Consider the following 16685-nt stretch of genomic DNA (forward strand, 5'->3'; position numbering starts at 1 on the left):
AAATGGCCAATACCCGGGGCATAATCTTAAGGTGATTGGTGAAAAGTGTAGAGGGATGTCAGAGGTAAGTTCCTTGTACAGAGCGGTGAGTGCATGAAATGCCCTGCCAGGGGTGCTGGTAAAGGCATATAACTTGGGGCAGTTAAGAAACTCTTGGATAGGCAATGAATGATGGGAAAATGGAGGGCTATGTAGGAGGGAAGGATTAGATTGATCTTGATGGATTCTTGATTAGTGAGGATGTCAAAGGTGGTGGGGAGGTGGAAGTGTGGGGTAGAGTGAGATGAGAGGTTGGTTATGAGGCAATAACAGAGTGGCTCAATGGGCTGAGTAGCATTGCCCTGCTCCTGTGTCTTATGATCTTATGGGCTATCTTAATTAGTTAAATGGTCAGCACAATATTGTGGGCTGAAGGGCCTGTATTGTGCTGAGTGTTTATGTCTGTGTTCTAAATCTATTCAATGGAGATATGTATCTCTGTTATTGCAACATTCTAAACTTTGTACAGAAGATCAGTTATCCAAAATTCAGTAATATTAAATTACAATGAATAGTACCAGCAGGTGGTTTGTGATCACTCATGTAATTGTCTTAAACCTTGCAGGAGAGCGATGACCTTAAACGCGCTGAATACATGTTACAAGAGGCAGACAAACTAGGCTGCAGACAGTTTGTCACCCCAGCAGATGTTGTCCAAGGGAACCCAAAACTGAATTTGGCATTTGTAGCTAATCTGTTCAACAAGTATCCAGCTCTTGAAAAACCTGAGAATCACGACATTGATTGGAGTTTGCTGGAAGGTAAAGTTACAACTGAGTTTTGTGTGGTTCTAGAAAATGGTTTGAAACTGGTATTCACCTCTTTGTTGAAATCTCGAGAGTGGAATAACTTAAAATTGTTGATACATAATTTAGACCATTAGATATATTTTATCTTTGTGATGGGATCTGCAGGAGAGGATACAATAAATTTCAATGTAACTCATCGATTCAGAAAACAGACCAGGTTTTCGGATGACCCACTTATTTTGTGTCCAACAATAGGGTCAGAGGGCCTAAGTTAGGCAGGGTCTAAATGGCAGATGGGGGGGGGGTAGAATTTAATTTTCTATCAGTTAGATTAACATATTAACAGTTCCAGGCTGTCTTTTAACTTTTAACAGCAAGAAGGATGGCAACTATGCTATACAGAAAGCATTGCCCAAGAAGTATTGATGCCCTCTAGAGTCATATAAGACAGAAAAGGGTCATATATGCAGCACAGAAACAGGCCCTTCAGCCCATTGAGTCTGTGCTGAGCATCAACTAGCTACGCTAATTCTACATTTACCCCATTTTTCCTATGTTATAACAGCTCCCCACATCCTACCATCCACTTATACATTATGGGCAATTTACTGTGGCCAAGTAGGAAGTGGGAAGAACCGAGCACCTGGAGGAAACCCACCCAATCACATGGAGAGCATGCAAACTCCACACAGACAGCACCTGAGGTCAAGATTGAACCTGGGTCTCTACTGCGAGGCAGCAGCTCTACTAATTAGACTACAGTGCTGATGATGATATCTACACCCACCATCAAGGACCCATATATACTATTCCCACTAGTAACCCACTTATTAATGTCATTGAATACTCTGCCCAGCATGATTACCTACAAGAGTACAGGCTCCACACTAGCTGGTGATTCAGATCTAACGTTCTCCATTACCTCTCCTGTGCAACTGGGGGTGAGTAGCTAAATGAATTTCACCCATATTTTAGGAACAAAAGTAGCACTTTGAATTATGTTGTGTGAAATTATCCATCTAAGGGAATACTAAAAGTTGAAAAATTGTGTGGTGCATGAAGTTGATTTGCTTGTGAGTCATAAGAGAATATGAAAAAAGTTGGACCAAACCACTTAGACCCTTGTTACTGTTCAGTGACGTAAAACCTCGGTGCCACTTCCCTTTGCTCATTACCTAAAAGACCCTCAAGAATTGGTCATCCACAGCCCAAGTAAATAGAGAATTCCAAATTTTTGCTGTGCTCAGAGTAAAGAAATACCTTTTCTTTTTTGAGACTGTGTCTCCTGGTTCTAGAACTAGAGAGACGACTGGAGTAAATATTCTTGTATTCAGGCCCTGGAGAAATTTTGCATGCTTCATGTTCTTCAAAAATCAAAAGCATTAGCTTAATCTGCTTGATCATTCTGGAGAAACTCCAAAAATGCTTTCTTCATTTCAAATATATCCTTCTTCAAATAATATTGTTCATAATATTCTGAGTGCCTCCTCACTGGAGTCCCACATGGTAGCCTATTAGTTGGACTAATCGTTGGCATACTAGTTGCATATTCGCTGAACTGATTCCACAACCTACAGACTCATTTTCAAGGATTCTACAATTCTCGTTCTCGGTATTATTTTTTATTTGCACAATTAGTCTTTTGCATGTTGATTGTTTGTCAGCATTTGTTTATGCATAGTTTCTTCATAAATTCCTTTGTATTTCTTTATTTTCCTGTAAAAGCCTGCAAGAAAATGAATATAGTAATATACAAAGTTCAAAGTAAAAAAAAAATTATCGGACTACGTACATGTCACCACATACAACCCTGAGATTCTTTTTTCTGCAGGCATACTTAGCAAATCTATAGAATAGTAACTATAAGCAGGATCAATGAAAGAGCAAGGGCATAGAAGACAACAAACTGCAAATGCAAGTATAAATAAATAGCAGTTAATAACAAGAGCATGAAATAACAAGATAAAAAGGACATTGTTTGTGGGAATATCTTAAGAGATGAAGGTAGATATCCTCTTTTGTTCAACAGCCTGATGGTTAAGGGGTAGTAACCGTTCTTGAACATGGTGGGGTGAGTCCTGAGGTTCTTATACATTCTGCCTGATGGCAGCAGTGAGAAAAGAGCATGGCCTGGGTGGTGAGGACCTTTGATGATGGATGCTAATTTCCTACAATAGCATTTCATGTAGATATGCTCAGTGGTTGAGAGGGCTTCACCCATAATGTACTGGGCCAAATCCACCACATTTTGTAGGATTTTCCACTCAAAGGCATTGGTGTTCCCATACCAGGCCATAATGCAGCCAGTCAATACACTTTCCCCTGCACATCTATTAAGTTTCTCTAGGTATTTGATGTCATGTCAAATGTCTACAGACTCCTGAGGAGGTAGGGCACTGTTACACTTTCTTTACAATTACATATGATGGATCTACAATAGTTCTTCTGAGATAGTGACACCCAGAAATTTAAAGTTATTGACCCTCTCCACCTCTGACGAGTACTGGCCCCTGGACCCTTGGTTTCCCTCTCCTGAAGTCTATAATCAGTTCCTTGGTCTTGCTAATATTGAGTGAGAGGTGGTTGTTATGACACTGCTCAGCCAAATTTTCAATCTCCCTCCTGAATGCTGGTTCATCACTGCCCTTGATACAACCCCCAACAGTGGCATCATCAGCAAATTTGAACATAGTGCTGGAGCTGTACCCGGCCATGCAGTCATGGGTATAAAACGATTAGAGCAGAGTGGCAAACAACAGGAATTCTGCAGATGCTGGAAATTCAAGCAACACACATCAAAGTTGCTGGTGAACGCAGCAGGCCAAGCAACATCTCTAGGAAGAGGTACAGTCGACGTTTCAGGCCGAGACCCCTCGTCCAGTCCTGACGAAGGGTTTTGGCCTGAAATGTCGACTGTACCTCTCCCTAGAGATGCTGCCTGGCCTGCTGCGTTCACCAGCAATTTTGATGTGTGTTGCTAGAGCAGAGTAGCTTTGACTTTGACTTAGTATTTGTTCTTTCTTTATTTCATCTGAAAGCTTTGATTCTGATATGGACCGGAATATTTTTCAACATATTCCAAGTACAAAATCACTAATGGTAAAACTAAATGTTTCTTGCTAGGTCATTTTGATGTTGAGCCAGAAATTTGCCACTGTCGTCTGGTTTCCCCACACAACAATTGCAAGATTAGCCTTAAAGAGGCAATTCAGTTTTAGCAGATGAACTTCATGATTCAAATTACAGAATACTTTTGAGAAATAAAATAGGAAGTCCACTAGTTAGAACTTAAGAACTCTATCATAATATTTCAAAAAATGCATTTTCATTAACTTTTCCACTAAAAACTTGGAGAACCAGGAGAAATTAATTCCTTATGTGCTAAATTTTACTCCAATTCTGATGTTGATTTTCTCTGTAATGTTTTTCTTTCATAATCTACTTTCATTTTATTATATATTAGGTGAAACCCGTGAAGAAAGAACCTTCCGCAACTGGATTAACTCTCAAGGAGTAAATCCAGCAGTCAATCATCTGTACAGGTAAACAGTATAATGTTCATCCAAGGTATGCAACATCAGAAGAGTGACCAGTGTAATTTTGATTTAATAGTTGAGTTGAATTTCCCATTACAATTTAGAGTGACTTGGATTTGGAAAGAAGTGTCCCTAAAATCAGACTAATGAACATCTACTCTAATCTACTCCTTTTAAATTCTACTCTAATCTTGTAAAACTAGTGTGGTTCAGGGCTCTTCAAATGGTAGCAACGTTAAAAGACAATATCAGAAAAGAAAACAGAAATTACTGGAAAAGCTCATCACAAGACAACATCTGTGGAGAAGAAAACACGAAGACAAGCCAATGCCTTTTCTTAAGTAGGAAAGGATAGAAATTGAACATGTTTTAAGTTGTAGACATTTGATTTCTAACCTTTCCTTGTTCTGATAAAATGTTATTGATTGCAAATTTTAACCCTTGTTTCTCATTCTTTTCAAAGATGTTTCCAAATATTCTGAGCATCTGTGGCTCTGTTTACATTTTTAACATATTAGGAGGGTTTCCCTGGGCTGGTTCCCCGCCCCCCCCCCCCCCACAGAGATAGGAATATCTAGGATCAAATTGGGAATACCCAATGAGTTTGGGTATCCGTGAGGAAGTTTTCTGTTATGGTTGACTTTTAAGTGTAGTGACCAGTGAAATATTTTCTGAATTTTGTTCCTGTTACAGTGACTTAGTTGATGCCCTCGTGATATTACAGTTGTATGAGAAAATCAAGGTGCCAGTTGACTGGAACAAAGTGAACAAGCCGCCGTATCCTAAATTAGGTGCTAATATGAAAAAGGTAGATCAATTCTTGTTGTAAAAGTATTGAGAAGATTTACCAATATTCATCAGCTTAATTTTACTCAAAAATAACCTTTTTTTTAAGCTGGAAAATTGTAATTATGCGGTGGATTTGGGAAAGGAGCGAGCCAAGTTTTCCTTGGTAGGCATTGGTGGAAACGATTTGAATGATGGAAACTCAACGCTAACTTTAGCCTTGGTCTGGCAGCTGATGAGAAGGTACTAACACTGTTCTAAAATGCTGTTAAAAGGGCTCTTAATTTTGTACTGTTGTTACATTCTTGTTTGGCAGAGCCTGCTGTGCACAACTCGTCTGTCATGTTTCCAACATTGTGACATTGAGTGCGCTTAATTGTAAAATGCTTTAGGACCTCCTGAAAAGGATGTGAGAAATGCTTCATAATTGCACAGCTTTATATCAGTTCACTGATTTATTGATTGATGCCCACTGTGAGTATTTTTAAATCTATCTTCACAAGCTTTTCAGTTACTTTTGCTTCAGATATCACTTAAAACAAGTAGTTTATTGGCATGTTGATTAGGAAGTGCATCTTGAATTTTGAGATAAACCATTGCCACAGCATTTGTAAAATTGCAATTATATATTGAAAGGTATACACTGAACGTACTAGAAGAACTGGGTGATGGTCAGAAAGTCAATGATGATATCATTATCAATTGGGTAAATAGGACATTGAAAGATGCAGGCAAGTCAACCACAGTCCAAAGTTTTAAGGTAAGTTTTTTTTTAGTTTTTGCTACGTCTTTCCGTGTACCCTAATTAAACAGAGAGCAAGCAAGTGACTTCTTCATAAATGCTTCTCAACAAATGCCTGGAGGATTCAGATTTATCTCCTCCTAACAATTATTTCCACATCCAGCACTTTTAGTATACAATATTATCTCATGCATTTCACAGGATTAATATCAAACAAAATTTAATACTGGACCAAATGAGTTAGTATTGTGGTAAATGACTAAAATCCAGTTAAAGGATTAAGCAAAGCTTAGGTCAAGAGGAGAGATCAATTACCTTTGTCATTGTCAGAAAGGCCATCTTTACCGTGGGATTTTTGTACTGTAACTTCAGTGAGGATTGTTTGCCTGCACTGAGGTTGTATGGTACCTTACAGTAATGCAGTAACTAAATTAGTTTGTGCAACTGAAATGATCAGCTGATCTCTAACCTCAGTTGTTGGATAGCAGAGTTGTTGACTACGAATGTTATCCTTCAGTGATTACTGGAACTAAAAACACTATTCCAGTTTTATGAATATACAACCATAACCCCTCCGCTCTTTTGTTTTTCTATCTTCATTTCCAAGCCCCAGGACTCTATACACTTCAGTAATCATCTCAGATGTGTCCTGCTGCCTTTGTACAGTGCTGCTCTTTCTGTATACCCTTTAGCAATGTTCCATTTAGTCCAGTTTGTGTCTAAAACTTGTCTGCCCATTCTGCCAGGCTTTCTGTGTACTTACTGTCTTACTGCCCTCTTTACTGTTTACCACACTTTTTAGTCTGGTGTTTTTATAAGTATCCAAAACAAATTAGTTAAAACAAATCAGCCATGTTCCCAGCACTTGAGGGGAATATTACCGTCTGCTTTCCCTATTCTGAAAAGCAATAAATTATCATACCTTTCTTCATATCATTGAGCCATTCTTTTTATGAGCTGCCACTGGCTGCTTAACTCATGAGCTCATTCGGTAAGAAGGTAGCTGAGAAGGGATTCAAAATTGGGGCCCTCTTTATGACAAGAGGAATTGAATACAGGAGTAAGGAAATGTTGTAATCATAAGGGTCATGTTTAAAATAGTATGTACAATCTAGCTCCCTTTTCAAGAACAAATATGCTTAGTGTGAAGTAAGGTTCATTAGATTGATTCTTGAGATGGTTCCACAGAAAATGTACAGGGCATTCTCAAAGAGGCCTCACCAGGGCCCTTTAATTCTTTAGTCCTGTATCAATAAATCTTGCTGTAAAAAGAGGAATTTGAGATCTGCTTTCAAGCATTTATTGCCTATTCATCAAATGAATCTGAAGGCAAACCCGGCCTTCAAGGTAAAGGGTCAGTCTTGATCTTGCTGAGTATTGCAGCAAGCAGAGGGACTGTACAATGACAACTAATCTAATATGTTCTCCAAATGGAGAAAAGCAGCTATATTTAAAATATGTCTAATGGGAATATATATTGCAATCCTTTTTGTTACCCTAATGAAAGAGCTTGCTCACTTTGGCTTAATGGTTAATGTGAGAGAGTGTATCTTGTACTATTGAATCATAACAAAAATGACAAATTTTGGTCACTGTATCGGCACAGGTTAGTGGGGGTGGGGGGGGGGGTGCGGAGAGGCTACCCAGCCTAATCCAACTTCCAGCATTAGGTCAACCACTATGTAGGACAGTGGTCCCCAACTTCTGGGCCGCGAAGCATGCAGGGGTGCAGCAGTAGCCGGAACGCACCCAGCACATCTTTAAGAAAAAAGCCAAAATAAACAAGCTAATTAATTAGGTGTCGCCAGTGCCGGTACAGCCTTGGTACACCACGGTTCCTGTACCCTACCATCCTCACCCTTATCCTTATCTTTATCCTTGCCCTACCATCCTTATCCTTACAAGCTAATTAATTAGCTTGTTTATTTCGACTTTTTTCTTAAAGATATGCTGGGTGCGTTTTGGCTACCGCTGCACCCCTGCATGCTTCGCGGCCCAGTATCGGTCCGCGGCCCAGAGTTTGGGGACCACTGATGTAGGAAATCGCTGTTCAACACACACCCATGTTGCTTAGAAATGACCGTTTCAAACAGCAATTACAGATTGTTAGCACCTATTTCCTCGTCTTGTATCTCTAATCCTTCTACCAATGACTTAAAATCTTTTCTCCTGTTCTTTTTTGTCACCCCCTCTGAGGAAAATAGATCCTTTCCATTTACTATATTTAGCCCCCTCATAAATGTATACACCTCAGTTATGTCTTGCCTTGACTTTTTCTGTTTCAAAGGCAACAATTCTGTCTTAACTGGTCTTTGCTCATTATTAAAATGTTCCAGTCTGGAAATGTCCTAAAGTTTCCTCATGCTCTTCAGTGATTAGCAGACATTATCAAACTAGTGAAGTAGCACCTGTTTTTATGAAAGGCTGAATTTTTTTTTAAATTATAAAATGCTGAAAAGCTTGCGAGGTCATGCAGCATCTGTGGAAGGGGAAACTTTTCAAGTCAAAGACCTTTCATCATTGATGCTGCCTGAGCTGCTTAAACACGTGTTTTCTGACTCATCTGATTAGGAAAAATGGCTCAGGGGCAGGAATGGTTACTTCGAGTGCCAGGCTTTAGATGTTTCAGAAAGGACAGGGAGGGAGACAAAAGAAGTGGGGGTGTGGCACTGCTGATCAGAGATAGTGTCACGGCTGCAGAAAAGGAGGACGTTATGGAGGAATTGTCTACGGAGTCTCTGTGGGTAGAAGTTAGGAACAGGAAGGGGTCAATAACTCTACTGGGTGTTTTTTTATAGACCATCCAATAGTAACAGGGACATCAAAGAACAGATAGGGAGACAGATTCTAGAAAGGTGTAATAATAACAGGGCTGTCGTGGTGGGAGATTTTAATTTCCCAAATATCGATTGGCATTTCCCTAGAGCAAGGGGTTTAGATGGGATGGAGTTTGTTAGGTGTGTTCAGGAAGGTTTCTTGACATAATATGTAGATAAACCTACAAGAGGCTGTACTTGATCTGGTATTGGGAAATGAACCTGGTCAGGTGTCAGATCTCTCAGTGGGAGAGCATTTTGGAGATAGTGATCACAACTCTTATCTCCTTTACCATAGCATTGGAGAGGGATAGGAACAGACAAGTTAGGGAAGTGTTTAATTGGAGTAAGCGGAAATATGAGGCTATCAGGCAGGAACTTGGAAGCATAAGTTGGAAACAGGTGTTCTCAGGGAAATGTACGGAATAAATGTGGCAAATGTCCAGGGGATATTTGCGTGGAGTTCTGCATGGGTACGTTCCAACGAGACAGGATAAGGATGGTAGGGTACAGAAACCGTGGTGTACCAAGGCTGTTGTAAGTTCAGTCAAGAAGAAAAGAAAAGTTTACGAAAGGTTCAAAAAAACTAGGTAATAATAGAGATCTAGAAGATTACAAGGCTAGCAGGAAGGAGCTCAAGAAAGAAATTAGGAGAGCCAGAAGGGGCCATGAGAAGGCCTTGGCAGACAGGATTAAGGAAAACCCCAAAGCATTCTACAAGTGTGTGAAGAGCTAGAGGATAAGACATGACAGAATAGGACCAATCAAGTGTGACAGTGGAAGAGTGTCTATGGAACTGGAGGAGGTAGCAGAGGAACTTAATGAATACTTTGCTTCAGTATTCACTATGGGAAAGGACCTTGGCGATTGTAGGGATGACTTAGAGCAGACTGAAAAGCTTGATATAGACATTGAGAAAGAGGATGTACTGGAGCTTTTGAAAAATATCAAGTTGAATAAGACACCAGGACCGGACGAGATATACCCTAGGCTACTGTGGAAGGCAAGGGAGGAGATTGCTGATCCTCTGGCAATGATCTTTGCATCATCAATGGGGACGGGAGAGGTTCCGGAGAATTGGAGGGTTGCAGATGTTGTTCCTTTATTCAAGAAAGGGAGTAGAGATAGCCCAGGAAATTATAGACCAGTGAGTCTTACTTCAGTAGTTGCTAAGTTGATGGAGAAGATCCGGAGAGGCAGGATTCATGAACATTTGGAGAGGCATAATGTGATTAGGAATAGTCAGCATGGCTTTGTGAAAGGCAAGTCATGACTTACAAGCCTGATTGAATTTTTTGAGGATATGACTAAACACATTGATGATGGTAGAGCAATAGGTGTAGTGCATGTGAATTTCAGCAAGGCATTTGACAAGGTACCCCAAGCAAAGCTTATCGAGAAAGTAAGGAGGCATGGGATCCAAGGGGAAATTGCTTTGTGGATCCAGAACTGGCTTGCCCACAGAAGGCAAAGAATGGTTGTAGATGGGTCATATTCTGCACGGAGGTCAGTCACCAATGGTGTGCCTCAGGGATCTGTTCTGGGACCCCTACTCTTTGTGATTTTTAAATGACCTGGATGAGGAAGTGGAGAGATGAGTTAGTAAATTTGCTGATGACACAAAAGTTGGAAGTGTGGTTGATAGTGTGGAGGGCTGTTAGAGGTTACAACAGGACATTGATAGGATGCAAAACTGGGCTGAGAAGTGGTGAGATAAGTGTGAGGTGGTTCATTTTGGTAGGTCAAATATGATGACAGAATATAGTATTATTAGTAAGACCCTTGGCAGTGTGGAGGATCAGAGGGATCTTGGGGTTTGAGTCCATAGGGCACTCAATGTTGCTGCACAGGTTGACTCTGTGGTTAAGAAGGCATACGGTGCACTGGCCGTCATCAACTGTGGGATTAAGTTTAGGAGCCGGTAATGTTGCAGCTATATAGGACCCTGGTCAGACCCCACTTAGAGTACTGTGCTCAGTTCTGGTTGCCTCACTACAGGAAAGACGTGGAAACCACAGAAAGGGTGTAGAGGAGACTTACAGTGATGTTGCCTGGATTGGGGAGCATGCCTTATGAGAATAGGTTGAGTGAACTCGGCCTTTGTTCCTTGGAGTGACGGAGAATGAGAGGTGACCTGATAGAGGTGTATAAGATGATAAGAGGCATTAATCATGTGGATAGTCAGAGTCTTTTTTCCAGGGCTGAAATGGCTAGCACAAGCGGGCACAGTTTTTAAGGTGCTTGAAAGTAGGTACAGAGGAGATAATGGGGTAAGTTTTTATGCAGAGAGTGGTGAGTGCGTGGAATGGGCTGCCAGCAACAGTGGTGGAGGCGGACAAGTTAAGGTCTTTTAAGAGACTCCTGGACAGGTATATGGAGCTCAGAAAAATAGAGGGCTATGGGTAACCCTAGGTAATTTCTCAGGTAAGGACATGTTTGGCACAGCTTTGTGGGCTGAAGGGCCTGTATTGTGCTGTAGGTTTTGTATGTTTCTAAAGAACTGCAGTGTGGGAAAGAGGAAGCTTGGCCCACTGAATCCTAATTGGTTCTGTATAAGAGCTGTCCATGCACAGCCTCTTAACTTCTCTTCCTTTCACTTGGTATCCATCTCCCTTTTGAACAGGACAATTAAATCTACCTCCACTTCTTTCCCTAGCAGTGCCCTGCAGACCCCAACACGTTTATCTATAGAGAGAAATAAACAGGCGTGTTTCGGGCTGAGACCCTTCATCAGGACTGGAAAGGAAGGGGGAAGAAGCCAGAATAACACTAGGGTGAGGGAAAGGAGTACAAGCTAGCAGGTGCAACCAGGTGAGGGAGAAAGTAGGTGGGTGGGAGAGGGAGTGAATTGAGAAGCTGAGAGGTGATAGGTGTAAGAGGTAAAGGGCTGAAGAAGAAGGAATATGATGGGAGAGGAGAGTGGACCATGGAACAAAGGGAAGGAGAAGGGGCACCAGAAGTTGGTGATAGGCAGGTGAAAGAGAAGGGGCAAGATGGGAGCCAGAATGGACAATGATAAAAGAGCGAAGGGAGAAGGGGAGAAGTTACTGAAAGTTAGAGGAATTGATATTCATGCTATCTGGTTGGAGAGTACCCAGACAGAATATGTTGTTGCTCCTCCAACTCAAGAGTGGTCTCACTGTGCCATTAGAAGAGACCATGGACTGACTGGTCAGAATGGAAGTGGGATATAGAATTAAAATCGGTGGCCACCAGGAAAACCTGCCATTTGTTGGGAACAGAGCAAAGGTGCTTGACAAAGCTGTCCCCCAATCTACGTCAGGTCTCTCTGATGTACAGAAGGCTGTACTGGTGTACCAGATACAGTAGATGACCCTGACAGACTTGCAGATGAAGTGTCACGTCAGCTGGAATGACTTGCGGGGCCCTGAATAGTGACGAGGGAGGAGTTGTAGGTGTAGCACTGTCCTGCCAGAAGGGAAGTGATATGGGAAGGGACGAGTGGACAAGTGAGTCACGTAGAGAGAGATGCCTGCAGAAAGTGGAGAGGGGGGTTAGGGTGGGAGAGGGAAATTTGTGTTTAGTGTTAGGATCTCACGGAGAATTTTATTTTCTTGCATCCTTTTTTATTTTATGCCTTCCTAAATGCAACACCTTGCATTTCTCTGGATGGAATTCCATCTGGCACATACTGTCCAACACTTGTGAAACCATTTGTATATTCATGTAGTCTTAAAGCTTTCCTCCTCTCTGTCAATGACATGGCCATTGTCTGTGGTGCATATTCCCTTTAGAAAGAGAGGAGCTAGTCTTGCCCAGGACTTAGGCTTCTAGCATAAAATTAATTAATTGATTTGTCTTTTCTTGCTTCTAACGATCTGTAATATGCTCTGATGAAGTCAGGGACTTGAGTATATAATGCTGATCTTTCAAGGCTGCATTGAGGGATGTGTCATAGGTTTGACACTAAATCCTTAAAGTCTGCCCATTGAAGTCAATTGCAATCTGGAAAATTAAAATTGAAGCCTTGCATTCTAGGAAATTGAAATTATTTAAAACCTTTTTGCATGAAACCTAGCAAAATGTATTTTCCAAACAACAGTGAAGGCAATTTAAAAAGTTTTTTGAGATTACTACAAAGTAGTTTGTGGTATATTGCAAGGTAAAAGGAATTATAAAAATGTTTTAATTCTTTTCTCATAAAGCAACACTCAAGATGCTTCAGAAATGTTCAAGGGAAAAATGGGAATGTAGCATCAAAGGATAGGAAATGCAGTAATTCCTCATCTGAAACTAAAATTATTTTTACACAGGATAAGAACTTAAGCTCAAGTTTGCCTGTGTTGGATTTGATTGATGCCATTCAACCTAATTCTGTTAACTATGAACTGGTGAAGACTGGGGACCTTTCTGATGAAGATAAGCAAGAGAATGCTAAGTATGTAGTCCAAACTTTATTGTCACTTTGCAAAAAAAAAATGTTCTTGTAATTGCAAGCCACACCTGCAATGAATGGAGGAGACAAGTATATTTTTACATCTAGACCTCATTTTCTCTGATTTGCTGCTTGGGGAGGTTTGCCCCAGGCGACATCTTGAATTTTTAAGAATAAATAAATGTCTACATATATATAGTGATCAGTTTTCAGACCACTTGAGCTTCTATTCCATGTTATTCTAATGAGAGCCATCTTTGCTTGTACAATTGTGCCTTGTGATTTCAAAACTGATCAATGAATCGAAGTTTCAATATGTTCAATGAAAGTAGCTATTATCATTTATTTTTGGATATTTAAATGCCTTAATATGTTTATTAATGTGTGTTAATACTGTTGGAACATATTGGCTATAGTTGTTGCAAACAGGAAAAAATCTGTAGATGCTGGAAATCCAAAGCAATACACACAAAATGCTGGATGATCTCAGGTCTTGACCTGAAACATCGACTGTTTGCTCTTTTCCATGGATGCTGCCTGGCTTGCTGAGTTACTCCAGCATTTTGTGTCTGTTGTGTAGGCTATACTTGTGTTTATTTGGATACGTAGGAGAGTGCTTTGTAGAATCCACAATTTTCTGATATTTGTGAAAAGGTTCCATCCCTATACCTTGTGGATGGTGAATAAATAATAAAGTAAACTGCTTTGTAAGTTTAGTGCGTGGCAATGCAAGTGCAGGAAAAGTAGCAGATCCTAACTAGTTTACATGTTTTTTCCTAAATTTGTAATTTTCAGTGCCAAGCATTTTAATTATAAAGTACAATGTGGGTTTTTGTAATTGACTGTAGTTAAATGAAATGAGCACGGCAGATAAAAAAAATATAATGCCTGGGATCATATATTGCCTTTCTCAACAGATACGCTGTATCAATGGCCAGAAAAATTGGAGCCCGTGTATATGCCCTTCCAGAGGACTTGGTGGAAGTGAAGTCCAAGATGGTTATGACTGTTTTTGCCTGTTTGATGGGAAGAGGAATGAAGAGAGTGTAAAAGAATGACATTGGTTTATGAAGCAAATAATAGGCCTTTCAGATATTTCCAGGTTGAAATATGCTGTTGGCAGAACTTGTTTTCTTTTTATCGGTTTCCAAGACTGGAACAAGGTGCCTAGAAAGGAGACAATTGCATATATTTTTTTTCTTGAAGTGATAATGCATTAATTCAGCAAAGTACATAATGAAATGTATTCGTATATAAATACAGATGCCAACACGCTACATTTTATCAAAACTATCAGGTTTATATCTCTCCAGTGAGAATATGGGCAAGTATTGTGGTTAGACGTGGATCATGCTGGGCTTTATTTTTCTAGTTAGCTTAATTTGATTTTGGGTAATGGTGTTGTAATCGAGGTTTATTGGGTGGTAATTTTTTGAGAGAAAAATGATGACATGATTTTTACATAGATTGACAATCACTGTTCTTGGTTGTGATATTCGCCAAACATATTCAAATCCGACATTGGTAAATTTTAGTGACACAGTTTGTAGATAAAAGTTAACATTATTTTTAAAGTCCCCAAAAATACAGTTATAGACCAGAGACATACTGTACATCATTTTTCCCCCCTTGACTGACAATCTCTATAGTTGGAATATTTGAGGGTTTTTTTGGTGAAGGTTATATGGCCCCTCTATTTCTCCATCTATCTACTAGCTTCGGTACATTCCATAGTCCGTAATTATAAATCATCATTTTACCATGTTTATTTGTCTCTAGATTTTTTTAAGAAATAATAAAGCAAAAGCTGCATGAGAGATACATTTTATTTAAAATAATATACAATCATTGTATGCAGAGAAGTACCAAAGTTCTTGCATTCTGAATTAAATGTGTTGGAAATGTGGGACCTTTGAGAGGCTTTGGTACATAAGTTTGAGGTGTGTTGCAAGTCCAGAGATTTAGCTTTTACTAATCTAAATTTTTAATTGCGTGGCAAAGCTTTCATTAATATTATATGGTAATGGTGGCGAAAGTTGACAAAATTAAAAGTTTTGATATGTATATAACTTGTGTGTGTACTTTTCTATTTTCTATTTTATAAATATTTTCACTCTCTAGTTTGAGTAGAAAAGCAAGAATTCCCAAACAAGATTCATCCACTCAATTTCAGAGATGATGCAAGTGATACCCAGTTCACAAAACAGGCAATGTTAGATGGTCCTGAGCTCTTCGATAATTTGGGTTGGGCTTAAGCCACCCAAAGAATATTGGGTGAGGTAAAGTGAGAAATATTACAGTGACTTCATTCGTGTGGACTTTCAAATACTGCTTCATTATGATTTTAGGAATAACAGAATAATGCCAAATGCAACCTGTGCCACACACTCACCTCTCATTTGATCTCCATGGCAATTATAGAAATACTTATCAACTGTAGGAGCCATGTATCTTGAGGAATATTTATTATGGTAATTTGTCACATGAGTTGGAGCATGGTAGAAGCAAATGAGTATAGTTACATAAACAACAGGAATTCTGCAGATGCTGGAAATTCAAGCAACACACATCAAAGTTGCTGGTGAACGCAGCAGGCCAGGCAGCATCTCTAGGACGAGGTACAGTCGACGTTTCAGGCCGAGACCCTTCGTCAGGACTAACTGAAGGAAGAGTTAGTAAGAGATTTGAGAAGCGGAGGGGGAGATCCAAAATGATAGGAGAAGACAGGAGGGGGAGGGATGGAGCCAAGAGCTGGACAGGCTGGCAAAGGGGATATGAGAGGATCATGGGACAGGAGGTCTGGGGAGAAAGACAAGGGGGGGTGGAACCCAGAGGATGGGCAAGGGGTGTAGTCAGAGGGACAGAGCTATACCTCTTCCTAGAGACGCTGCCTGGCCTGCTGCATTCACCAGCAACTTTGATGTGAGTATAGTTACATATTCACAATCTGGTGGGGAGAGAGTGAGCCTTGGGGAACAATACTTTTTGTTGACCACCAACTTTGTTATTTTAATTACACTATATCGCTTGGTTGTATCGCTACTGGAATGCTAATTAGACAATTATATTATGAAGTTATTTTCATTAGTTTTTCATGGCTACAAGATCATTCATCTTTACTGGTTTTGTCATAAAGGATCAATCATACGTCTTTTGATTTGGAAATATGTTATTTGGAAGTGTGTCATACAGTGTCATTCTCCTGTCTTGGTCTCTCAGAGGTGGTGGTTTGTTTTCAAGTAATCATGACATTTTGTCAGCAAAAACAAATATGCCAACCATATGCCAGTCTTATGGCTAAGGATTGCCTCTGAATTCTTCGTGAAACTGGAACAGCTTGCAGCACATAAACAACCTTTTGTTGATTCCTGCTGTGTGCTTATGGTTTGAACACAGTTCTGAATGCACATCCACTGGGGACCATTGCTCGATCATGTGCTGTTTGCCCAAGGGTTCCTCACTTTGTCTTACTGAAGTGCTGAAATATTCCAGGTGCTGATGTTTAAATTGAAGGCTGTTCAGTCTGGTTTAAATGTTATAGATGTGCGGACTGTCTGTTTATAACTATGTTTATTGAATTGAATATCGCCGGTGCTGCAGGTGAACAAAGGGTTCATTGCA

The 16685-nt window shown here is 40.1% G+C and overlaps 1 protein-coding gene across 3 annotated transcripts in view; it reads left to right on the forward strand.

Annotated features, from left to right (window-relative positions):
• Positions 1 to 15133, forward strand: part of LOC140204071 (plastin-3-like) — a 146838-nt gene extending 131705 nt beyond the window's left edge. For all 3 annotated transcript variants that reach the window (XM_072270365.1, XM_072270366.1, XM_072270367.1), the window contains 7 exons: positions 605 to 800; positions 4252 to 4330; positions 5018 to 5132; positions 5220 to 5353; positions 5747 to 5870; positions 12943 to 13067; positions 13982 to 15133. In XM_072270365.1, the coding sequence (XP_072126466.1) occupies positions 605 to 800; positions 4252 to 4330; positions 5018 to 5132; positions 5220 to 5353; positions 5747 to 5870; positions 12943 to 13067; positions 13982 to 14114 (906 nt within the window). In that variant the 3' untranslated portion in view covers positions 14115 to 15133. The remainder of the gene's footprint in view (positions 1 to 604; positions 801 to 4251; positions 4331 to 5017; positions 5133 to 5219; positions 5354 to 5746; positions 5871 to 12942; positions 13068 to 13981) is intronic.
• Positions 15134 to 16685: the final 1552 nt, after the last annotated feature.

This window comes from Mobula birostris, chromosome 10 (genome assembly GCF_030028105.1).
Source record: "Mobula birostris isolate sMobBir1 chromosome 10, sMobBir1.hap1, whole genome shotgun sequence".
NCBI lineage: Eukaryota > Metazoa > Chordata > Chondrichthyes > Myliobatiformes > Myliobatidae > Mobula > Mobula birostris.